This window comes from Culex pipiens, chromosome 2 (assembly GCF_016801865.2).
Source record: "Culex pipiens pallens isolate TS chromosome 2, TS_CPP_V2, whole genome shotgun sequence".
Taxonomy (NCBI): domain Eukaryota; kingdom Metazoa; phylum Arthropoda; class Insecta; order Diptera; family Culicidae; genus Culex; species Culex pipiens.
In genome coordinates this window covers 129949743-129977292 of record NC_068938.1, presented here as the reverse complement: position 1 = coordinate 129977292, position 27550 = coordinate 129949743, and the positions used below count along the sequence as shown (strand labels likewise).

At 35.1% G+C, this 27550-nt stretch overlaps 1 protein-coding gene across 2 annotated transcripts in view; it reads left to right on the top strand.

Moving 5' to 3' along the window:
* The window catches only part of LOC120428196 (oxidative stress-induced growth inhibitor 1-like), a 101606-nt gene that overhangs the window by 55532 nt on the left and 18524 nt on the right, over positions 1-27550 (top strand). Inside the window, exon 2 of one of the 2 annotated variants that reach the window (XM_052708345.1) lies at positions 21116-21253. In XM_052708345.1, coding sequence (XP_052564305.1) covers positions 21184-21253 — 70 coding nt within the window. In that variant the 5' untranslated portion in view covers positions 21116-21183. Of the gene's footprint in view, positions 1-20491; positions 21254-27550 lie in introns of those variants that run through there. The other variant, XM_039593177.2, reaches the window with a different exon arrangement.

Genomic DNA, 27550 nt, shown 5'->3' with positions numbered 1-27550 from the left:
GATTCCTACTCAAAACTAGGTGTCCGAAGGCTTGATTGTTGAGGCAATTGCAAACCTCTTTTTACACCTTGGCTTTCATCTATCCCGGGATTCGAACTGACGACCTTTGGATTGTGAATCCAACTGCCTACCAACGACTCGACCGAGGCAGGATGCAGGGAGACGACTCCTACACCTGGACTGTTTTTTCTAACTTTTCAGGGTTATTTTTTAGAGTGTAACAATGTTCTACAAAAATGTAGAGCAGACAATTACAAAAAATGGATACAAAAACATAAGGGGTTACTTGTAACCATCACGAGTTATCGCAATTCTACGAAAACAAGTTTTTGACACCAAATTTCTATCTCATCACCGTTACAGGCTGCAAATTATTGAAAAACACTTCTTTTTTCGCATGTTCAAATATGAAAGGGTTCGTACCGCCCCTCCGTCACGAGAAATCAAAAAACGGACCTCGGATTCGTGATCAGGGACAAAAGTTACCCCTTAGGACAAAGTTTCACGCAAATCGAAGAGGGGTCGGGGCAACTGCTGTGTGAGTTGGCGGAGAATTACCCACCTGTAATTCTCGACAAACGAAACTTGTAAAAAGCAGTACTGAATAGTGCTTTTCAGCATTCATTTGAGTGCTGAAAGCTAAACTTTTCAGCACTTGTACACCCAACTGGCAGTCGCATGATTGTGATGCATGGCGGCATGAAAGTATATCAGAATCTGCATGAAAACTGTCCTCATGCATTTTTTGCGATATAGGGGTATGACATTTTTGCCCGTTACCGACAATTATCGACATTACCGACGGCTTTTTGGTTGTATTTCACAAAAAAAACCATTTACAGAACGAGGATTGAACCACTAACTTCTTGGTTATGGATCCGACACGCTACCACCGCGCCATGGACGCTTGATGAAAAGTGAGTGAAAGAGCTCCAACATATGCTTCTCTTTGGAGTGTTGCTCGGGGACGGGCCAGCGTTATATGTGTTGGTGAGAACTGCAGATCGCTGAAATGTTTACACGCGGGCAAAAATGATCTAGGGGCTTGCTGCAAAAAATGTTATAAAATATGACATTTTCTGCAGCAAATCCACTGTTGCAGATTTTGAGATATATTTTTCCTTTGGGTGTATCGCAAAGAAATACTTTTCGACACTGTTTTGGTTTGCAATTCAGTTAAGTTAAGTTCAGTTCTATTCAGTTCAACAGGAAAACAAACGTTTCACTTAAAATACTATTCAAACGAGTTTTTCGGAATTGCTAATAATTGTATGCAAGAACCCTTTTTTGCGCTTGTCGTATTTATCTAATTTGGCAGAGCATCGTGCTGAAAAAAACGTAGGGGAAATATACCCTTTCTAATCAAACACCTATCTTCGTCATATGAAGAGTTTAATGCTCCAAAAATGCTATTTAGGCTATAAACTTACCAGCAACTGCACCGCCTCAAGTAAGCACGCAAATTTATGCCAGTTACTGGCCAAAAAGATCAAATTTAATGCACTTTTGATCATAATTTCTATTTGGCGAGACCATTTCTCATCATTTTGGTGGCACACACATCCACACGCAAGAAGAGAGTCGCCATCAATATCTTTTCACTTGCGCTAACGATTTCAAAGCGCTTAAGATATAAAATTGCTTCCAACTACCGGCAACATGTACTTTTGCACATTAGTTAGTCACTCACTTTAAAAATAAGTTCGAAACATGTAAATAATTAGCAAGCGCCATAAAAAAAACAAACGCGCCAAGTCTTTTGACGTTTGAATTTTGAAGACCCATTCCAATCGAAAGCTAAAGAAAACCGACTGAGAAGCGAAGGCAAATGAAGAACAAAGGGTGTCCACCAACACCACCAGCAGCGCCTGTTGGAGTGAGCCAGTGATGCCAAGAAATTTTCTCCATAAACGCTACTTTTCGTGAGTGTTCGCTTAAAATTTCATCAATTTTGGCAGCACTAAGCAGACTCAAAAAAGCGCTGGAAGAAAAATAGAACTAAGCTGAAAATAGGCAAATGGGCGTGGCCCAATGCACTCGACTGATTAGAATGCATTTGGGAAATATTTTTTTTAAATGCTTGTAAAAGAAATAGCATAACTTTTAATAAAAGTAAAAAAGTTTCTCTACTCGTTGGTGTACTTGGTTTAAATAAATTTCAAGGAACATTCCAGATTATCCGGCATCATTCAAACACGACTGTTTATTAGGCTTAAAATGGGTATATTCCCCCTAATTTCAGTTTTGGTAATTAGGTGATTATTTTGTAAAAAAAATAGTCCAGACTCGATTATCTGAAGGCCTCGGAAAAGTTTCACTCCGGATAATCGAATCATTTTTTTAGTTTTCTTATTTTTGATTGTCGAGCTCATGAACTACCATAAACTACTCATATAGGATTATTAGAATTTTTCAATCCAAATGGCGGAGATAAAATTTTGAAAAATGCATTTTTTAATTTAATAGGCTATCAGCCACTCAAATTTGACTAAAATAGGGTCGTAGAACTCGAATATGACCCCTAGAATACTCTAAAGTACTCTAAAGTACCTAGATGCTAAAAGTAACAAAATTTAAAAAAATAACGTGTTTTTTTGTTAATCAAACTCCGGGTAATCGAAACTTCGAATAATCGAGTCTGGGCTGGGACGGATTTTGCGTTACAGTCCATGTCGATTAATCGTAGGCCTTGGAAAATGTACTTTAGATAATCAAATCTTCAGATAATCGAACCGCAAAAAAATATATTGTTAAGCTTAAGTATGACTACGCAAAAGTTATTTAGAATTTTTCAATCCAAGATGTTGAAATGTATTTTGTAAATTAATCGGCAACAACTACAAAAATTTGGCTAAATTGAGAGAATTCGAATTTTATGTTCACGGTGCACATCAATTTAAGCTTTTGCACCCAGATTTTGTAACAGACATTTAAGTTTCTTCAAAACCTTCGAGTACTATCGATATAATTTTTTAATCATCTACTAAGCTACTATGTCCATTTAGATTTACAACAAAATTTGTATTTTATTAAATCAAATTATTTCAGGATTCAAAAATTTTAGGCTAAGAAGACAACAACTTTCTTGGTTGCTGTGTACTCTTAAGGAAAATAAAAAAAATGGCAAAAAATATTGTTTTGCCCGTGATTCGATTATCCAAAGTCTCATACAAACCTTCGAAAAAATCGAACTTAAAATAATCGAAAATTAGGCTAATTGAGGCTTCAGAAAATCGAATTTGGACTTATTACCTTTGAAAACACTACTTAATCCACCTGGTGGTTGGTGCCTTCCTCACAGGTACTATTACATCTGGGAATAAGTACGTCTTTTATTGCAGTCAATTAGTCTAAATTGAGTTCAAAACGTACACTAATTGAGTTTTGCTAAAAAAAAACACGAATTAAGAGGCAGTATTTGTAAATATTGCTCGGTTTGTTCTAGAGGTCGTATCGCGGTGCTCCGATTTGCATGAGATGAACTCATGCCAAATATGAGTCCTCTACGGCAAAGGGAAGTGGGGTAAAACGGGCATTGAAGTTTAAGGTCTAAAAAACATGAAAAATCCTAAAATTGCTCGCATTTCCGTAAAACTTCATCAATTCCAACTCTCTTAGATGAATTCGAAAGGTCTTTTGAAACCCTTTAAAATGTGCTATAGACATCCAGGATTGGTTTGATTTTTTCTCATAGCTTTTGCAAATAACTGTCAAAAATGGTTTTTTTAAACCTTAATATCTTTTTCCAACAGCGTCCAACACCCATACTCCCGTAGGTCAAAAGATAGGTAATTTCATGGACTATAAGCCTACGGAAATAACTTTTTGGCCAATCGCAGTTTTTCTCATAGTTTTTCGATTTTTCTATAACAAACATTTTACAACGTTAGTTTTTGCCCTGTAGGCCGTCATTGCGGCACTTTTTGGTCTCAATTTTGTCATATTCGGAATCCTCGGAAAATTTCACGTAAATTAGAAGTATTGGAGTTGTAAATTTGATTTCAAAAATAATGAAATAAAACATTTTCGAAAAAAAGAAATAGATCTTATTTATCCTGTGATCAATACGTCAAATGCCGTATTAAGTAGGCGAATATCTGTTTTACCCCTAATCCGACAAAATGATAAAAAATATTTCAATTCATTTTAAATGGCATTTTTTCCAATCAAATTTACAACCCCAATACTTCTAACTTACGTGAAATTTTCCGAGGATTCCGAATATGACAAAATTGAGATCAAAAAGTGCCGCTATGACGGCCTACAGGGCAAAAACTAACGTTGTAAAATGTTTGTTATAGAAAAATCGAAAAACTGTGAGAAAAACTGCGATTGGCCAAAAAGTTATTTCCGTAGGCTTATAGTTAGGGTTAGTGAAATTTCACGATTTCGCGGACAGCGTGAAATCCGCGAAATTTGGCTTTTTCCGCGAAATCCCGTGAAATTTTATGTTTGTATGAAAATGTAACGATTTTTCATAAAATAACTTATCAAACTCAAAAAGGAATAAAAATAATGTCATGAACTACTGTAGAATTAAGCGAGTGAATACCCTGGTTTTATTACAAATATAAGGTTAATGATTTTTGACGGTTTCGTAGACGGCGTGAAATTCGTTAAATTTATCAATTTTCTCGAATCATTGAATGCAAACAGACTTACCTTTTGACGGGTGCGACAACGGTTTGCTATGATACCGGTTTTTCTATCCGCACCATTTCTCGTCACAACTCAAACCCGACACAGCTCGGTAGCTTGATCGGTGCACCGAAACCGAAGTTTGGTGTGACGGTGGTGTGGATTGGGTACACTAAACTGACATGGTTTCTGCGCCTACCACACGGGAGAAGTTTTGAACTCTTGATGCCTAGCAAGCCAACCGAACTCAACAGTTCTTAATGGTTTGGTTGTCAAAGGCAGTGCAATATTAAGTTAAAGGTTCATGGTTCGAATCTCGACATTTATTATTTTATTTTTAAAATGATTTTTATTTGTTTAGAATAATTCTTTAGGAATAGAATTTTGTAGTGTCATGAAATATAAACTATAACTTCTCGTGCATATAATCCTGAAATAGGCATGTTCACTTAAACCTGCCTGCATAATATGGAACGTTTTCTCTATTCCACTACAAAAATCCATTCAATTTTCTAACTCTTTGACTAAAGCGTCGCAGGTTCGAAGAAGTTACTTAAAAAATGTATATAATCAGTAATGTTGACAGCAAATATTGAAAAAAAAAAACCTCAAAAATATTTGTATTCAGGCTTGAACCATGAACCTCGTGGATAAAAGACGGAGACAACAACCGCCAGGCCATCCCGAAGCTGTGAATAATAGCTGACAAACCTCAATCAAAACAATGTCGCCTCCGGTTTACTTGGATCAACCATATGTTGAGTTGCATCCTTCGTATACAGTTTGGGTCAAGCTTCCCTGCACCGTGCGGTACACGCGGTTCACTTGTCCCTCGGGTTTGCTTTGCGCCTGCTTTGTTCGGTTTACACCCGTACCCGACTCTCTCGAGCCGAGGGTATTTTGGTTCAACGTACCAGCGCACCACGACACTCTCGGTTCGTCGCCTCGGTTGTGTGTCTGGCACTCACCCGAGGCATGAACCCAGCTTATAAACCAAGGTGCTTCACTCGGCACGAGCCGAGGTACGTGCCGTGGTACGCGCTGGCGGTACAAACCGGTTTCAATACCACGGCGCGTACCACGGCACGCTGGGTTCATGCCTCGGGTGAGTGCCAGACACACAACCGAGGCGACGAGCCGAGATTGTCGTGGTGCGCTGGTACGATGAACCAAAATACCAACACACAATGGGTTCAGGCTCGAGCCGAAGCTAGAAAACCAAACCCGCGGTGTGCGTTGACACTGGCGCATGGGAAGCTTGGTTTGGGTGCACCGGTGGAGTACCAAGGTGCTTTCGGTACAGTTGCTATGGTGTGACAATAAACAGCTCGGTTTGGTTTCTTGAGTGACACGAAAACCGCACCGCGGCGCACCAGATCGTGGTGTTCAGTGAAGCCTGAATGCAAATATGGGCAAAAAAAAAAATAAAAAAATAAAAATGTTGAAATAACAAGCCATAGTTTCAACATTTGCATGGAAAAAGGGTTTTAAAATGCATTTTACACTAGTTCAGTAGTTTTGCAATCATTAGTTTTCAAAAAATGTAAGATCTGACGAAAACAAAAATTTTAGCAAAAAAAAAAACATTTTGCGATAACAAACATCGAAAATTTTCAAAAATTCGAAAGATTTTTAAATCAACCCAAACATTTTTAAAATGATCCCAAACATTCTAAAAATGGAATGAAAAACGCAGGGGAATGAATTAAAAATTTATTTTAGCTGATCCATTGAAATGTTTAAGTTTTTCGAAAAAATATTTTTTTGTCCCCTGATTTTTCGGGCCAACTTAGAAGGGATGGGGGGGGGAGACAAAAACTTTTAATAAAATTTGTACTAGCCTAACAACTTAATAAATATTTCACCCAAAAAGAAAAGAAATTTTATTAGTTTTCAATTAAAAAGCTTGATTATATATGTGTGTCAAGTTGATATGAACCATTTGAAGAAATGTTGAGATTTTTTAGTTTTTTAGAAACTAGCAAAATTTAGTAATATTTTCATTCGCTGTACTAAAAATTTTAGTGCTATTTTATTTGAAAGGTATAGTTTTGAAAGAAATTAAAAAAATCAAGGTTTGTTTTATTCAAAATAAAATTAAGAGTATTTTTTTTATTTTTGGAATCATATTTTAAAAACAACAATTTTTTTGGGCCTGTTAAATTTTAACGATATTTGTTTATTTGGGTAGATGATTCCCTTGAAAGTTAAAAAATACTCCTTTTTTGTTTTCTCTTCTCATTTAGAATAAAAATTAAGATTTTGTTAAAAATTATATTATTTTTTCAAAATGTTTATAAATTTAGTTTTTGAAAAATGAGCTAAAACCCTTAAAAAATATGTTTAATGGGCTAAATGACGCAGAAAATTCTATTTATTTTACTCATTTTGACTGAACAAATCTAGCTTTGATATGAAATTCAATAAAATGTAAAATGATATAACAGAAGCAAATTAGCGAAAACATTTGAGCTTTGTTAGTCGAATATTAAAAGAGCAGTTCAGTAAATGAGAATACGCGTGCCCTACTCATTTTGTTTCAAAAAATATATAGAGCCCATCCAATAACCAGGAGGTTTTTTTTTTAATTGGAAGAATTTTTTTGTCGCATTCAAATTTAGTATTTTTTTTTTTTTACATAATAATACATAATGAAGCATAAAAAGTAGTTTCTGTGATTTAAACATAGGATTTTCAGAGTTATTTTAACATTTTTCAAGTTCCGCGAAATTTGCGTGAAATTTGGTGTTTTGAAATGGAGGTCCCCGTGAAATTTGCAATTTTCGAGCGTGAAAAATCACTAAGCCTACTTATAGTCCATGAAATTACCTATCTTTTGACCTACGGGAGTATGGGTGTTGGAGGCTGTTGGAAAAAGATATTAAGGTTTAAAAAAACCATTTTTGACAGTTATTTGCAAAAGCTATGAGAAAAAATCAAACCAATCCTGGATGTCTATAGCACATTTTAAAGGGTTTCAAAAGACCTTTCGAATTCATCTAAGAGAGTTGGAATTGATGAAGTTTTACGGAAATGCGAGCAATTTTAGGATTTTTCATGTTTTTTAGACCTTAAACTTCAATGCCCGTTTTACCCCACTTCCCTTTGCCGTAGAGGACTCATATTTGGCATGAGTTCATCTCATGCATAGACAAACAAACGCTGAAAGTTTCATCCAAATCGGAGCACCTCGATACGACCTGTTACACATTGGTGAAAAACTCGCTCTTAAATACAAACGAAATGGAATGGAACCATACTTGCCTTGGAAAAGAAGTATTCATGTGTTCAAGAAGTAGGGGAACAGCATCTAATTAGAGCGTGCCTCTAATGTTGGCAGGTCAGAACTTTGACATACAATTAAAGCTAATTAAAAGCGTTGTTAACTGAAACCGAGTGACAAATAGCTCAATAGTGAGCAAGCAAGTTTCTATCAAAAGTTTTGCAAAATTAGTTTTTTAAATAGTGAAAATCATCAAATTGGATGGAGTTAGGAGCGAGTGCTTAATCTGTCACACATACGAGAATTTCCCCTAGTTCTCAAAAAACTTTGAATAGTTTTGAAACTTAGTTAACTAGAAGTCTTATAGTCAATTTACACTTTTATTTATATTCATGCAACAAAATTGGTGTTGGTGACAACAAAATATGCAATACTTATTTTGTTTTATCAAATTTTAACTTTTTATACAATAAATTTTTACATATTTCAAATTTACACATTTTTTCCTTTACGTAGAAAATTGCTCCGGATGACTAATTTTCACAGTTTTGTCAACAATTGATCATTTTACAAATAAAATTCGTATTTGATAACTGTTACTAAAAGAAACAGTTCGACTTTGACCAGCTTTAAATAAAACCAAAGTGCACAGTTTAATGTCGCACACAGTCGCTGCTACTTGTCTAGCCAGCCAACATTAAGCCGAGTCAAGTCAAGCCAAAGGAATCTCTTTTTTTTGCAATTGGCCAGTTGTGGTTGGCTGCCGCGTGTACAAAATTAAACATTTCTCTAGACGTGTGGCACAGCACCGCGCCGCGACGCCGAGTGTGTTTAGTTTGTGTTATTTTCACTAAATGGCAAAATGGAAGTGCTAAAGTTTGCTTTGACTAGAGAATAACCGCGCCGAGGAGGAGGAGAAAGGGGGCTGGTCAACTGAAAACACAAGATTTACCTTGTAATGGGCCAATCTGGTGGACAGAAGTGGTGTAATGGAGCTGTTTTTAATTTGGAAACGTTTTTGAGGTTAGTTTTGGCGGGAAAACAACACGTGCTAGCCTGGAGTACACTGAAAGAAATGTCGTCTCCGTTATTGCAAACATATGTCGACAAATATCAAAATTGTGTTGTTATTCTTCTGATCATACATATTTTTCGCTGAAATCCTTTTATAAGTTGGTGTTTTTTTTAGTTTTAAGTTGGAACTATTTGAAACAATTATCAATTCAATTTACTTAAAGTGTATTATATACCATGACCCAATGCCACACAAAACGTGGATAACCTGCGGCACTAGGAGCGATCCTTTCGTGAACTGGTATATTTATATGTGCTACCCATTGAAGCATGAAAACAGTCAAGGTGGAATAAAACATGAACCCGGGGTCGTCCTCACTCCCATATGTATGAAAGGATTCCTTCCAAGGCCATATGACTGGAGGAAATATTTGCAGGAGAATGAATTTTATAACCGATGAACAAGTGTGACGACGGTTGACATTTTTCCGGGTTTTGGACTATATCAAATGCCGTGTGAACCAACAAGTGCTTACACCCAGAATGACACAAATAAAAGTTTTTTTTTGCAAATTGAACACCAACACCCAATACTTAACAGTTACTACGACTTACTTTGTGCTTCCTAGCAATCAAAAGCAATCACCCAGCAAAACGATGTCAACAATGAAATATGAGACTCAAATCAACAAACAATATCGAGCAAGTTACGGAGCACGATTGCAATTTTTTGCAGCAATTAAATTGCACATTCCAGCACAATTCCTCAGCCCTTTGTGTGCCGTTGGCCGCTAGCTGCTACTATATTGAAGTAGTGCTATTGTCATTAAATACATGCGAAATAAGTGGACGATTGTGTCCCACGGATAAGCCGTTTCTGATGACCTGCACACACATACATGCATGATTCAGCAGTAATCGTGCAATATTTTATTGATTTAAACATTATCATTAACGGGCATCATCAGCATATGGCCTGGGATGGCCAATATACTATGCATTGTACTATGCAGGCAAGGAATGTCAGCATTAGCGTACGTTGGAACATTTGGAAGCCATCATGGGGTGCACTGTGACTTACTGGGAGTAATTTGTCTGAATATTGGTCTCTGACTAACAATTAACATGAAATAGATTTTTTTTTTCAATTTATTAAAGAAAATTAATTTCCACATTCGTTAAAAAAAGAAGCTAAAGTTGTGCGGTATCTAATGCATGTTTCTGCTCGAACCTAGGAGTCCAAAGGCTTAAATTGGAAGAGCACCCGAACCTCTTTTTACTCCAATGAACTATCACCCCTGGATTCAAAGAAATTCAAATAAATTTGAGCATGAGCATGAGCATGGTTGACTGCCACTGAGCTGCTTCTCCGTTATTGACAGATCAGCTGAAGTTAAACAATGAATCAAAAATGATCAGTGGGAGCCAACCATCCGTTCACTGTTTAACCTCTGAAGATCCCTACTTTATTAGTCAATACCGGCGCCCTCCCAAGAAGCCTGCAGTTCAACGAAAGGGAGGAATGTTAGTCTGATAGTTGAAGTTGCAGACTCATCAAGCATACAGCTTTTCGCTATATACCTGTTGATGAGACCGTTGAATCCACAGCATCTCCTTCAAGCATCACGTGATTAATATTTTTTTGGTTTAGTAGGATAAGGTATTGGCTTTTCGATGCCTCCCGAGCTACGAAGCCATGGGGAGGACTTTCATAACCCGTCAACGAGCCTTCCGAGCAACGATGTTTTGGGAAGGGCTTTCTGGTTAGAAATGGCTTTTTCATCGTAAAAAATAAAACCTCGTTCGAAAAATGTATACACAATTTACCCGACGCCGTGCCTTCCGAACAACGTTAGTATAGAAAAGGATTTAAAAATCAAAAAAACAATTAATTGAGATTACACAAGCACATGAAACACATAAACACTCAACGAAAATGACGCTCAAGACACAAATAATTCAGTAAGGCAAGCGCGTGGCCTCGTCGCAGCACACAATTCACGACAAAAAAGCGAATCAAAAGGCAAACAAAAAAACACACTTTTCACTCCGAATATTTTTTACGACCACGCACTCCCTTTGCCAATTATGACTCTGAACACGATTACGATAAAAAGAACACCACAAAAAATCATCATCCCGGCACTGCTGCTAACACTCTTCAAAGAAATATCAAGAAAATAAAAAAAAAAACAATAAAATCAAAGAAATTTAAATTCAAGCAAATTCAAAGAAATTTAAATTCAAACAAATTCAAAGAATTTTCAAGAAATTCAAAAAAAATTAATGAAATTCAAAGAAATTTAAAGAAATTTAAAGAAATTCAAAGAAATTCAAAGAAATTCAAAGAAATTCAAAGAAATTCAAAGAAATTCAAAGAAATTCAAAGAAATTCAAAGAAATTCAAAGAAATTCAAAAAAATTAAAAGAAATTCAAAGAAATTCAAAGAAATTCAAAGAAATTCAAAGAAATTCAAAGAAATTCAAAGAAATTCAAAGAAATTCAAAGAAATTCAAGAATTCAAAGAAATTCAAAGAAATTCAAAAAATTTCAAAGAAATTCAAAGAAATTTAAAAAAATTCAAAGAAATTCAAAGAAATTCGAAGAAATTAAAAAAAATCAAAGAAATTCAAAGAAATTAAAGAAAAAATCAACGAAAGTCAAAGAAATTCAAAAAAATTAAAAGAATTTCAAAGAAATTCAAAGAAATTCAATAAAAAAATCAATAAAATTCAAAGAAATTAAAAAAAATAAAAAAATGAAAGAAATTCAATTAAATTCAAAGAAATTTAAAAGAAGTTATAAAAAATATTAAAATTAAAGAAATTTCATGAAATTAAAAAATCAATGAAATTTATAGAAATACAAAGGAATTCAGAGTATTCTAAAAAAATAAGAAATTTAAAAAAAATCGAAGAATTTCAAAAAGTTCTAAGAATTTCAAAGGAATTAAGGTGATCAATTGAGTTCAAAGAAATTCAAAGAAATGAGCTGAACAGTAGTCTGCACTGATTTCAAATGCTAAAAACAGAAAATATTGATGTAAAAATAATCTACAATAAGCAATTTTAAATATTTTAATTACATTTGTATGTCTTAGCCCATCAGCATTTTGATATTACATTGCCGTATGGCTGTTTTTGTAATTGAAAAAAAAATGTTGTGTTGAGAGTGAAAAAAATATTTTAAAAAATGCTCGCTCAATCGCCGTATTTCCTTAACCTTTTGGCATTTTAAAACTGGTATTGCTTGCAAATTCAATCGTTTTGTTTTCCAATTACACCCACAAAAAACATGCTTTCGCACAAGGTCACGTGTGTTTGTGAAAGCGTCCCCGGCACAGGTATTTGCATAAATTTCATCCCAGAGGTCCCAGAGTCCACCGTCCTACCTGTATTTCCCCAAAAACCCCGACCCTCCCCCACAGGTGCAATGATGTATGTCGAGTAGTGAACTTGGTCGATTATAATCAACCAATGGCCCGTAAAAAATCGCCGGGACCGGTTCTCCGCATGATTCAGTGAGTTTAAACGCTTGGTCACCAGCACCCGGTCGCACCGCGGGTTTCCTACTTTGCATTTCCAATAGGGTCGGTTACCTCACCGTGTTTTGAAATTCTATCTCGGTGAATTTGATCTCGATTGTGCGTTACGTTCTAGATTCTGAACGTGCACGTTAAATTGAGAATGCTTAAAAACATTATTTTTCGAAACAATTTCAATCAGAAGGGTGAAAAATATGGACTTGAAAATTATGATTATATTGAAAGAACCTTTAATTTAGCGTGTTAATTACCACAGATTTGTTCGGTAACAGTTTCACTCATTTCCTTCCCGATAAGGGCTCTATTACACACTCTTCGGAGCAATGCAACCGGTTTCTGAAGCTAAAAAACCTGTTTCCACGGGTTTTTGCACTTGAAAAAAATATATATAATACAACAGAGTCGTCGATTCTTGTCGAACGCTGCTGGGTTGAACTTGAGTTCGCGCGATTTATAGCGATTCGCACACACCACTAGAATGATCGATGGCGGCCTGAATTTGACGGATTTGCACAAATACAAACCGTTTTATGATGTGTGTTTGTGTGGTTTGTTGGGGGTAGTAAAGATATAATTATTTACCACTAATTTGCGGAAGAATGCCGTGACGAGGAGTTAACAGCGCGTTAATTTTTGCACCTTGGCGATAACTTGCGATTTCAGTGTAAACTTTTGTTCGTGACATATTGTTGAGGGAGAGAACTTGACGTTCTCAATCAGATACTCGAACTATGAGTCAATTTTAAAATATATCTTAAATTGTTTGTTAAAAATACGGAGTTCATAAAGTTTTCAAATTTAATCCTATTTTTAATATTTAATTTAATACTCTATTTGCGCGAAAAAGTTACAGAAATTATCACTGCCGTGTGACAAACCCAAAATAATCACTTTATAACATGTAGCTGTTAAATATTCTCAAAATTCACGTGAGTCTGATTCAAGTTTACTTTTGGATTTACTGCTATTCCAGTGGGTTAGTAGTTGTGTGACCCTGACCATGTACATACATTTGAAGGTTTTATGATTTAAACAAATATTGTTTATTTAACTAGAGTATAAGCGCATTAATGCCAAAACCACTCTTGAAAAATAATTTAAAAATAAGTAAGTTATTATCAAACTGCTACATGAATAGGGTCTTTTCTCTTTTTGACATATGCAAATTATAGCTTCTTTATCATCTTCATCGCTGGTGGTGGCGGTGGCCTTTACTTTATCGCAGGAGGCTCTGCTCTGACAAGAGCGCCTGCTTGCAGAATAGCCAAGGTTGTCTGGTCATCGCGAGTAGGTATCGCGTGCAAAGTTGTGTTGCTTGATTGTTACGTAGGAATCTTCTTGAACATTTATACAGGATTGAAATATTGACTCTGATTCATAAACAACGTGGTACAAAAAAACGCTAAATGATTGAGTTTCTCTTTCTCGTTTTCGGGCTCTCAAAAGATCATCAATGAGTACATGATAATTTCGCTGCTCAGAATCAATTTGAAAGCATGAACAATGTCGTTATAACGTTAGAACTGAAAATGTCAATGAAGCAACTACTTTCGTTTTAAAAAGGAACGCAATTCATTCATTCCAATCTAAACGTCTTTTAAAACAATGTTTGTACAGTTCAGTCAACTGAATCAACCCCAGCGGAACCAAAAACGTGATTCGCTAGCGTTTGAACGTAACGAAAACGTCGAAGCGCCATATACTTCACACTGATGAATGGAAGGGGCGCAAAGGTTCTTCTCGGCCGTTACTACCGGCACTTTAGGTCAAAAGCCATAAAACTGAGTGATCGTTTATTAGTGTGTAGTAGCACTAGCGGCCGGTGCACATGATCGTTATTACCCGTGTAACAACTGTACCGCTGCGAGCAATGTTACAAGTGCCATTAACTGCCCGAATGGGTCAAGTTCGTCTAGAACGAGTGTGGTGTGGTTGGTTATTTACGTAAATCGGGACCTGGTTCTTAGGTAATCGCGCGCACTGTTGATAAACAATCGGAGTGCTATTTACGGTCAATCAACGTGGTCTGGATCACGCTATGTTATGGGTTTTTGAGTTATTCCAGGATTGTTTGATTGATGGTGAAGATTGAAGAATTTTGTTGCCATTATGATGTTTTGTTAAGGGCTTACTTTCATGTAGAAAATCTCAAAAAATCATATAACAGAAAAGTTATTAAATCAACGGAAAAGGTGACTCCCAATCACTCCTGTATGTTTCAAGAAGATATTTAATGATAAAAGTGTTTTAACAGATCACGGTGGGTAAGAAGGGGATTATTATGCAACTTGCATGCACCTCGGAAACTCCTCCTGGAGGTTGTTGGGAGGACTATTCTCGATTTGAAGTTAAAAAACCTAATATATAACCTAAAACCTCAAAAATACGTCTAAAATATTGGTCTAACTCTGGACAAAGATGTTAATTTTCATAAAGACATCAATTCTTAGTTCCCAAAATGTATTCCTGACACACGGAGAAAAAACAGAGTACCATGAAATTTGAACACTTTGTTCGTGGTTTCATTTTGATGAACGCTTGTTCACGATTTTAGGAACTCAAATTGGCGTGACGTACTTAATAGATGAAGCCTACACGGAGAAAAAAGAGTTCCCAAATCGTGAACAAGCTTTCATGAAAATGGGAACCTCGAACAAAGTGTTCAAATCCCATGGATTTTGAAAAACGTACCATGAAATTTGAACACTTTGTTCGTGGTTTCCATTTTCATGAACGCTTGTTCACGATTTTAGGAACTCTTTATTCTCCGTGTTGGCAGATTTTTTTCCTGTTGAAATAGCTGCGCGTTAGTCATGAGGTTTTAGAACTATCTCAGCACATGCGGCGAAAACAAATAAGACAGTGGTCAAACAAACAAAAGTACCGTAAAACGGGGTGACTTTGATAGCCGGGGTGACTTTGATAGGTTTGCGATTTTTCCGCAAAATGAAGAGTACAATTAAAATACGTAAGGAATGGTTTAGAAACATACTGACCGTGGTAGAGAAGTGTTCAAAGTACCTCAAGAAGAACTTTTCATAAAATTTTGACAAGTTTAAAAAGTTAGTTAACCATAGTTAAGAAAATATTCATGAAAGTCATTATTTTAAACTTCTCAAATTGTCATGATTTTATCAACGAACATGATTTTTAATCGGAAAACGGAATAGATTTTCGGATTCTTTGGACAATTTTCCACTAGGAGAAGGTTAAAAAAGTTTGTAAATAATAAATAATATGTGTTTTTGAAACACAATTTAAAAAAATCTCCAAATTTATAGGCAATTTTAGTTGAACAAATTTCATGTTAAAATGTGAAAACTTGTGATTCGTGCTTTGAATTCAGTATAAAATGCAATATAAATCAATAATTTTATAAACAAAACTAGTTTTAACAAATTTTAGGCAAAATTCCGACTTTTTAACAATTTTACCTAAAATTTATATGTATTTTGCTAAAAAGCATATACGTTTAGTTAACTAAATATAAACATTGATTTTTTTTTTCTTAAAAACTATATCAGCTACTTTAGTGATGGTACAATTAGCGTACAAATAAAGTTTGTACGTCTTAAATATGATTTTAACATTAAAAACTATGTCTATCAAAGTCACCCCGGAATTAGAACTAAGAATTTTGAACGTAACTATTTTTCTAAACATTATTGAAAAAACTTTTTTTCCGAAATAGTGCATGGACTTTGTGTAGTCTACCCCAGTACATATTTTAAAAATAATAATCTTGAGAAAAACCTTACCTGTTGGAAAATATTCTAAAAACAAATTGAAATCCTATCAAAGTCACCCCGGTTTACGGTAAGTAATGAAATGGATTTGAAAAAAAAAACATTGACGTGAAGAAATGCACTGTTTGTTTAAAAATCCACATTTGACCAATAACATTGTATTGCTTGATATGTGCAAACAATTTAATTTATTGAGTAATTATGTTTATTTTAAAGTGTTAGAGATTAATTTTTTTATAAGGGAGCAATTCTCTACGAAATCGGTCTTTTTTCTTCAATTTTAATTTATGTATTTTTTTAACCGACTGAAACTTTTTTGGTGCCTTCGGTATGCCCAAAGAAGCCATTTTGCATCATTAGTTTGTCCATATAATTTTCCATACAAATTTGGCAGCTGTCCATACAAAAATGATGTATGAAAATTCAAATATCTGTATCTTTTGAAGGAATTTTTTGATCGATTTTTGGTGTCTTCGGCAAAGTTGTAGGTATGGGTATTGGGTACGGACTACACTGGAAAAAAATAATACACGGTAAAAAATAGGTGATTTTGTTTATTTAAATTTTTATCACTAAAACTTGATTTGCAAAAAAACTTTTTTTTTATTTTATTTTATTTTTTGATATGTTTAACATTCATTCAATATTACGCCCTTTTAAAATGTTAGTCTTGAATTGAAAATTTTGAAAATATTGTTTTCGAAAAGATCGGAAAATTTCACAAATGTTTCATATTTTAACATTGAAAATCGGACCATTAGTTGCTGAGATATCGACATTGAAAAATGGTGGGCTGTTTGGGTGAGGCTTACAAAACATAAATTTTCCTGTTTTTAAACCTTTGCATTGCAATATCTCAGCAACTAAGGGCAGTTCAAAAATGCAAAATATAGAGAATTTTCCCAACTTTTCAAAAATATTTTTTTTCACAGGTGGGCAAACATGTGCACTAATTTTAAAAAATGAAAAACTGCAACTATTTTCAAAAAAGTCACCTAAAAATTGATTTAACTTGAAAACGGTGCACTTTATCAAAATTTCACTAAAGTTCTTTTTGATTGCAAATTTGATTTCACATCGAAAAATGAAGTTAAAAAATTTTTGCAGCCAAAATTTCGATTTTTTGAAAATATCGGCATTGATTAAAAATCATAACTCGGTCAATGATTTTTTGCACAACCTGGAAATTTCTGAAAAGTTGGCATTTTATGTCCTCTAAAACATATAAAAAAAAAATTAAAAATAGTGTTTTTTTTTGTAAATCGAGTTTTTGTGATAAAAAGTTAAATAAAAAAATCACCAATTTTTTTACCGTGTATTTTTTGTTTCCAGTGTAGTCCGTATCCATACCTACAACTTTGCCGAAGATACCAAATCGATCAAAAAATTCCTCCAAAAGATACAGATATTTGAATTTTCATACATCATTTTTGTATGGACAGCTGCCAAATTTGTATGAAAAATTATATGGACAAACTAATGATGCAAAATGGCTTCTTTGGGCATACCTAAGGCTACCAACTCTTGCTGAGCAAAAATCCGTACACTTTGCCGATATGACACTATAACTGATAAAAAAAAACTGATAAATTTTGAATTTGAGAATTGAAAATATAAAACTGTTTCGTTTTTGCAGCTAACAAATTTCACTTTGCTATCAGAGTGCTTGTATGACTCTATGTATAAAAATAATCACAAAATAAACCGCAATTTACTAAACTGAATCTTTTTGTTCTACCATCTTTTTGTTAAACGTTTAAAAGTTTACGGAATGTCATGTTTACTTTTACGAATATCGTTCACAGTGTTTACACGAAAAAAATTCTAGACTTTTTATTGTGAAACATAATAGCTTATATGACCTTTAAAAAAACTCTAAATTCGTTAGTTTAAATGTTCACAGGTTTTCACAAGCTTTAGAAAGCCTTTGGATCTTTTATTGGATAAATATGTTTTGTAAGGAATTTGAAAAGAACAATTGTAGAGTTTTCTTTGATGAGGTCTTTTAAATAAGAAAGACAATAGTTCATAGGACCTTTTTTACAAAGAAAAACTCTCGAACTATTGATGGTCAACTTTGAACTGAAGAAAATCTGGAACTGAACTTACAGTTTAATAAAAATGTCTAATTAGCAAAAGCATTGGCCAAATCCAAAAAGCAATTCAATTTTTTAAAAGTTGTTAAAATTCCGTACAAATCCGTATTATGCAAAAAAATCCGTACAAAAATTCCGGCCTGTTAAAAATCCGCGGAGAGGGTCGAAATTCTGTACGGTAAGGAAAAAATCCGTACAGTTGGTAGCCTTAGGCATACCGAAGGCACCAAAAAAGTTTCAGTCGGATTAAAAAATACAAAAAAAAAAAAATCGAAAGACCGAAATCGTAGAGAACTGCTCAAAGGTCCAATAATGAAATTAATTTTTGATTTTTTGGTGTTACTTTGAATACTTTGAATTTGCGGATTAAAAAAAACATAAAAAATTATAAATTGGTTTATTGTACCTTAAAAAACCCAGAAATATGCTTTAAAAGAGTAACAATCATCCATAATATTCGGAAAATTCTACCTTATTTTCTAGAAAAAGAAATTTAACTAATAGTCCTTTTAACTTTATTAAAAATGATCAGCCGTTTCCAATCACTTAACGATTTATTATGATTTTTTTTAATGGTTGCTCATTTCGACCCGCACTCTATTTTAATCAATCAAGCACAACATTGAACCGAACTTACCATAATTTTCGCCTTGAATTGCTTTGTAATTTTTTCTATGGTTTTTAGGGCCTTTTGTTAAGTCGCCCATAACTTTCTCCCAGCATCTGTCACTGCTTACCTCAATTTGTATTAAGATAAGGCCTATTATTTCTAAAATATTTATACTTTCAACTCTGACTGGTAGTCTTTAAAATAATTTAACCCTTGCAAATCCAACCTATTATTCAAAAACATAGTTAATGAAAATAAGCTATTCCAATTACTATATCAAAAAAAAGTTCACTAAGTATGTTTCCGCTGCCCTGCTGCGCCTTCAGCAAAAAACTCAATCAGGATTAAAAAAAAAACATTGTAAAAAATGTAAAACGATTTGCGATACTTTTAAAATGAGTGCTCTGTGAGCGAAATAAGAGCGCGAGCGCAAGCGTGGAGCAAACGCGAGCTGAAAAAATCGGAGCAAACGTGAGCTAGCTCGCGCAGTGCTTCTCCTAACGAATGAGCGCAAAATGAGCGCTCACAAGCGCGTGAGGATCGCAACACTGAGCACAGCTAAAAAGTTGGCATTTTTTCGTCATTCAAAACAAAAAATGTATTTTTAGCTCTATTTGAACTTTTGTGAGGAATATTTTTTTTAAATCGTACCTATTTTTACTGTCTGAGATTTCCAAAATAGTGTTCACGTGGTTTATGGATGGTCTCTCTTAACATAATAAGGATGCAATCTTAAACTTTTCAAATATCTACAAAAAGCCCAAATCAATTGTGTGCACCAGGTTGTCTTCAAAATGGAATTTCACACTCTGATAAAAATCGAAGATATATAAATAATAATAATTGTTTTAATATTTATTCATTGAATTAAATTCATTTTTGTAATTTTTTTAAATCAGTGTAATCGATTTTTACAAACATATCTCCTTTTTGATAAATATTTTTTTGACATGTTTTAGTGGACCAAAATAACAACATTCTTTAGCCAAATTGAATTTAGTCAATAATTGCAAACATAGTAACCGCAACTAACCTTGTTCAACCACCCCAAAACAAGCACGTGCTTTGTTCCATCGCGTTCATTCTGGAAAGTTTGGGGAACCGGCTGACAGATGCCGGCCGCGCCAGACCGGTTCCATAATCTGTTGCTGGTGTTTCCCCAACTATGCTCGTTTTGTCTTTGCTACATGGACACACACTGGGTGGCGATGATGACGAAGCTTGCGTTATTTTCCAGACACTTTCGCTCGATGAAGAAGGAGAAGACGAAGATTTGTTATCACTTGGGGGAGTAACATTGTGAAGGGGTCTTGTAGTTGTTTTTGCATTGTAACGCTGATTTTAATAATTGTTTTTTTTTTATCTTTCTGTTTTTCAGATACCCACTCACAACGTGACCAACTTCTGCACGAAAACACTTATCGCGCGCTGTTATCATTAATACTAATAGTATAAATCAAACCGTTATCCGTTACGTCACCGTCTCGATATACTAATCGCGCGTGACTTGCCCCGTGGGGACGGACCACTTGTGTGGTGCGCAAAGATATCGATTTTAGGCTATCTCTGTCGGTAATTAGCATGAATCGGTGATTTTTTGCCGTTGTTGTTACAACTTGAGCTTATCAATTTAGCGCGATAATATTCCCTCCCTGGAGAGTCTTTCCGTTCATCCGATTGAAGCTTTCGTCTTGTTCGCTTTGTATTGGTTTGAACTCCGTTTATGTACTCCCGCTCGAAGCAACGTGCTCGACGCCGGCTGTGCTAGTATATTTGTGCTTCCACTTAACTCACGAGGAGGACTCGTATCAGTTCGCGGGGGTTTGTGGTGGTATTTGTGCGAGCGCGAATGGACGCGCGAATAACTCTACATATAAGAACGGGGGAAGCACGCCGCGAGCCCATAGTCCAGTGCCGGCCGCGAATGAATCCAGACCGTGGAGTCGTGTGAATCACTTGAAACAAAAAAAGCGGCAAGAAAGCGCAAAGAAACGAGCAAACGAGTTCGAGTGATATAACGCCGGCCACAGGAAGAAAAGCACAAGGAAGATTCGTAATTTTAGTATTTTCCCCTCGTTTTGTTACACGATTATCGTAACGTGAAACGCGACCTGGAAAAACCGCCCGCGTTCTACTGTGTAGAAAATTGTGGAAAGGATTCTCGCAACGCAAGGTTGCGCAATTTTTTGCAATTGATTGATCCTTTAATTGCTCGCTCTAAAGAGAAAGTTATCGCCCATCAGTTTAGGAAAATTGTAAGTCAGTGTGCCCGGAAAAGGACGAAAAAAAAAATCACAAAATCTAGTTCAAAATGAAGGATATCATCGCCAGCAGGAACCTCATCAGTATGGATACTATCTACAAGGACGTTGTTATTATTGGTGAGTACATTTGAAAAGTTCGATGTTGGTCAACCTGCTACTGTTAGCACAAACAATATAAACTCCAACTGGGGGTACGATTCGTGGAACACCTTCGCTCAACTACTCTAATGATGTCGACCTGGCGGTTTAGTATATAAGTGGAACTGTTTGTATTTGTGTTACGAGCGATGAAACGACATGTTCCTACAAGTTTGCACTTGTAAACAATAAAAAAAGCACGACGCGCGGTGACGTCCAAGATCTTCCGGATAAAACGTGAATGAGTTCATTAAAGTTGGAAAAATGTGCAAGTCATGTTCCAGTACTGGACAGGTTTAATGAGTTTGATTTAGAACCAGTTGAGTGAGTCTTAAAAACTTTCAATCAATAATTCACTGTGCAATCAAGCCTACATCGAGAACTTTCTACCATCGTTTGTAACACTACCTTGTGAATCGTGTTTCTTCATGTTTCTCTCGTGGAGAAAAATTTTTTTTATACAGTATAGCTAATTGAATGCTCCTGACTGAATCATCAACAAGCATTCGCGCCTGAAAGAGATCACGTTTTGATGATTAACGAGAGTTGGAATTATTCTTGCGCTTTTTGATTGATTGAATGAATGAGCGGTTTTCAGTTTACTGCCTTGTAATTTTTTGTCGCCATAACCAATGATGTTGTTGATGATGTTTTCACAGCGTTTAAGATATCAAATTGTTTCCAACTATCGGCAATACATTCTCTTGCACTTTTTTTTAGCTTTTCATGTAGAAAATAATTCCGATACGTGTAATTAATCAGCAAGCGCTATTAAATAAACAAACGGCCCGAGTCAGTTGACGTTTTACCTATTCTCGGCGAAGGCCAGATGAAAACCGAGCGAAGAACAAAGGAGCTCAATCCTAAAAGTTTGTTTCATATAACAAACTTGTCAGACGAGAATAGGCTTTGGAAATATTTTTGTAAAATGCTTAGAAAAAAATAGGAATAACTTTTGGTAAAAGTCAAATCAAACAGAAATTTTCACAAAAAGCTGCTCTACTGGTTGGTGTACTTGGTTTTAATATATTTCAAGGAACACCCCGGATTGTCGAGCATCTTTCAAACGCCACCGCTTAGAGTGATGGGAATGGGTATATGCTCTTACAAAATATTCCTGTCGTTGACAATTGGCGAAATTGTCTGCCTTTTATTGTCCAAAGAAAAGAGAACCTTTTTGAAAGACGCAACTGTTGGTACAGTCATCTCACATATTCGGAACAGTTTACAGATCGGCCAATGTTCAACAAATCATGTAAAATCGATAATTGTACATAATGATTTGCTTTTACCTTCATATGAAAGCTTTTCTTGCGATCTTTCGGTTGATGTATAGACCGGCTGTATATTTTTAAGTTTTATATCAAGTTTTTAAAGAAAAACATTGACCCTTGAAATCCACAAATTCGGAACACTTTTTTCATACGATGTAAACAAACTTTTTTTCTCTCCAGGAGTACTTATTTTTTACAAAATAATGGCTTCACGCTCTGAAACCAACAAAACTCATGCTTAGTAATGTTTTATGAATGGTCTGTTAACTTTTTGCCTTCTTCACTGAGGTAAGGCTTTAATCCTGCTCTAAAAATGAACTTTGAATAAAAACGTCGTAGACCCACCTTCATGTATACATATCGACTCAGAATCGAAAACTGAATAAATGTCTGTGTGTATGTGTGTGTATGTATGTATGTGACCAACAAACTAGCTCATGTTTCTCGGCACTGGCTGAACCGATTTGACCCGAACTTGTTGCATTCGACTTGGTTTAGGGTCCCATAGATCTAGTTTTATACAGATTGAAGTTTTGATAAGTAGTTCAAAAGTTATATGTATAAAAATGTGTTTTCACATATATCCGGATCTCGCTTAAATGTATGTAAACTATGTCCAGGTCCATCATCCGATCCATCGTTGGTTAGATTATCAAAAGACCTTTCCAACGAGTCTAAAACATTGAAGATCTGGCAACCCTATCTCGAGATATGGCCACTTAAGTGATATTGATGTACTTTTTGGAAGCCGGATCTCATTTAATTGTATGTAAACTATGTCCGGATCCACTGTCCTACCCATCGCTGGTTAGTTTATCAAAAGACCTTTCTAACAAGTACAAAACATTGGAGATCTGGCAACCCTGTCTCGAGATATGGCCACTTCAGTGATATTTATGTACTTTTATATTCCGGATCTAAACAAATAGATGAAATTTGTGTACAGCCATTGTTAGTAATGAGTGAGGAAGGCTCCAACCACATAGGTGGATTAAGTTAGTTTTTGTGAAAATATCAGTTAAATTCAAGTGTTCCACAATTGTGGGAGGCGAGGAATCCGATTAAAAAAATCAGACATAGACTCTTTGGTCTCGAGAACTTCAATACAGCATTTTATGTTTTCATACGCCCTTTCCAAATGTTAGACTAGATTTTTGAAACTCAAACTATTTTTTTCCTAAAAGCCTATCTAATAACCTTTCATTTGCTATAGACAGCTAAAATCGATTTTAATGGCGCGGAGTTATGATTTTTGAAAAAAAAAAAAACAAAATAATTTGCGAAAATCAACGAAAGTTGCCATTTTGGGGACCACCCTAACACGGTGTAGGTCACTCTAATGGCTAAAGAAAAAAATACGGGTCGCATTATTTCCCGATCAGAGAACTTTTTTTTCGAATCATGCTGTTCTCGTGGGGAATTTCTGTATACTGAGAAATCACGTTTTTCTTCTATTTTGGTTAGAACCCTTGTTTTTATAAATTTAGAGACCTTTAAATAGTCCTATGTTGATAGGAGCTTTTGAAATTTTTTTCTAGAATTTATTTTTTCTGGCAGTTTCTCATTAAACAAACTTAGCTTGACAGAGCTTTCCGTGTAGACAAAGTTTAACCTACATATAGGTTGGTTTGATTTATAAAAAAAACTCCAAGTGGCAATATGTGGCAAATTCAGCGTTGCACTTTAGTCATGGCGCAGTGGCTGTTAACTAAAGGGATTAGTAATATCTGAAGTACTTGTACGCACTATCTGTGAACGAGGATTAAGTGGAGTATATTTACATAAGCTTTTTCGCGGAATGATATCTTTATAATTGTGTGTAATCGATTATTTCTGCAAAGAAAAGAAAAAATAATTCAAAAATCCCAAACAAGAAACTTCCAGAAATCCCGACAACAATACAAAAAAACAGGAAAGTAATTCTGACAAACATGCCAAGCTTAATAAAGCTCATTTAAATTTATTTAAAGTCGTCATATCTCTCTCCCAGAGCTTAGCAGCAGTACCGGTTCATATATTTAAAATAATTGCTGTTTGTTGCCACCACCAACTGACGGACATTATCTATAGCCGGTAGAATGAGTGGCTTATCATAAATCCTGACCCGTGCTCGTGAGCTCGGGTGTGTGCCCGTCCGTAAACATGTGTGCGCATGTGACTCGTAATCTTATTCGCGAACCGTGCCTCCCCTCATCAAAAATGATTATTTCTTTGCGGCGAACACACAATCTCGTGAGCGGACGCAAAAAGATTCAAAGTTCAAAACCGAGGGAATTCCTGTTGACGTCGGCAAACTGGTGTTGGTGGTCGACGAACTTTTTGTTTCCCCCCGGTCGGGAATTTCACTTCCATTTGGGATTCTGAGAAGGGTTATTTGCTAAAGTGTGAACTATTTTCGCCTTTCAAGTGATTTTAGATAAGAGATATTGATTTATGATTGAATTTAGCAGAAAAAGTGCTCCACTTTATATTAACTATTACTGTTTACTTTAAAAACAATAGACGCGCCACTTGGGGGTGAAACAGACCACTTGAAAACGGCGCAATTCCCACACGGTGAGAGGAAGCCCCGCGATAAGTGTTGATGATAAGCAGTTTTTACCACTTTTATTGTAAATTATCGCCACTATCTCTTATCAGTTCCGCCCGCCAATTTCCATAGAGTGACGAGTCGACCACTTTTGATGGTGGCGGGGTGAATAATAATAAACCACACTGTAAATAGTGAAAGCAACAAGAAAAAAAGTGAGAACACGCGTTACAACATGACGGTTGATGAAATCTCGTGCAATGTTGACGTCATTTTAAGTAAAGATGAGCAATTATTTTGCAATTTTTCATCATCTTCACAGTTCAAAAAAAATCATGGTAATATTACATCGGGGAATATTGACAGATTTTGAGGCCGAAAAAAAAAATATTAACTCTTAAAATAAGTAAATTTTTCATCTTTTTGTATGTAATCTCATATATTTCGGGTGAATTGAGGTAAAATCACATAAAAAACGGTACTTAATCCACCCTTAGGTGGTTTGCGCCTTCCTCACATTTTAAGGATGCTATTCAAGATGCAAAAAGGGCGTAAATAACACTTAAGTGCTTCTAACTTTTGAAAGATTTTTCAGATCTTCAATGTCTTAAACGCGTTGGAAAGGTCTTTTAAATACCTTTCTGAAAATGTATAGCATGACGGGTTTTCTTACAAAAACCACCCTTTTTACAATCTTCCGGACTTTTGCTAAAATCGTTTTTTTAGCATAACTTTTGAAGCACTTAACTAAACTGCATAATTTTTAATAGCGACTTATGGGACTCCAAGACGGATCGAATGAGGCCAAAACGGACAAAATCGGTTCAGCCAATGTCGAGATAATCGAGTGACAATTTTTTGATCAACATCCCACCACACACACAGACATTGGCTCAGAATTTGATTCTGAGTCGATAGGTATACATGAAGGTGGGTCTAGGACGTCAAATTAAGAAGTTTAATTTCCGAGTGATTTTATAGCCTTTCCTCAGTAAGGTGAGGAAGGCAAAAGAGGTAATATTCAACAATCATATTTGTTAACATTGTGCAGTCATCCCTCATATTCGAAACAGTTTACAAATCAGCCAATGTTCAACAAATCAGGAAAATCGTTAATAGAACATAATGATTTGCTTTTACCTTCATGTGAAAGCTTTTCTTACGATCTTTCGATTTATGTATAGACCGGCTGTACATTTCTGCGTTTTATATCAAGTTTTTAAAGAAAAACATTGACCCTTGAAATCCACAAATTCTGAAAACTTTTTTCTTACGATGTAAACAAACTTTTTTTTTCTCTCCAGGAGTACTTATTTTTTTTACAAAATAATGACTTCACACTCTGAAACCAATAAAACTCATGCTTAGTAATGGTTTATGAATGGTCTAATAACTTTTTTTTTGTGAAAATATCAGTTAAATTCAGGTGTGGGAGGCACAATAACATCTCACAATCATGGAACAGGCAATTTGGAGGGAGTGTTTTGCTGCTGTGGATAAAATAGTTTTGAAGGCAGGTTTTTGTTTAGAAAGTACTACTTTTACTTGTGAAATAGCAAGAGAATGTCCAAATAAAGGTCCTAAAAATAGTAGGGCCGACAGAAAAGTTTCATCTGCATGCTATTGACAAATTACCACAAAAGTGTTCCGAATTTGTGGATGTTCCGAATATGTGGGATGACTGTATCTGTGGGGGTAGCAAAAATAAGGGATTGCTCAAGATAACTCCTTATCATTTATACCCGAAATTAACTATTTTGAGTATCAGCAAATTCAATAAAATTAAATTCTTTTGAATGGAGGGTGTTAAGGGGGCTCAAATCTATCATACCTTGACGAAATTGATGCGTTTACTGACATCAACTTCAAAAATGTCGAACTATGTAATTTATAATCAATAAAAATGCTACACAGCAAATAAATCGATGGTAAAATCGCATACAAAAGCATGCACCGTTGTGAAAAAAAAATTACACGTTGCATGTACAATCCTTATGAACACAAAAAAATAGTTACAACCGACGGGCTTTTTTTACTCGATTAGAGTTTTTTTTTTTGAAAATACTAAAATTTTCACAAATTACCGTATTTTTCGAAATTACTTCAAATTTTTAAAATGGGCAATATGGGTATCAAACGAAGTGAAATTTGGTTTGCTTTTTCACATTAATAGATTTTTTTTAATTCAATTTTTACAAAATACCGTATTTTTCGAAAATACTTAAAATTTCACAATATGTAATATGGATATCAAATAATGCGAGATATTGTATGCTTTTTCACTTTATTAGTGTTTATTCTTGGGAAATACTAAAACTTTTAACAAATAACCGTATTTTTTTCAAAAATACTCAAAAAAAACAAACGAAGCGAAATTTGGTACCGTATTTTTTCGAAAATACAAAAAAAAAATAAATATGCAATATGGGACGACGCAAAATGTTGTATCATATGAAGCAAACACAATTTGAA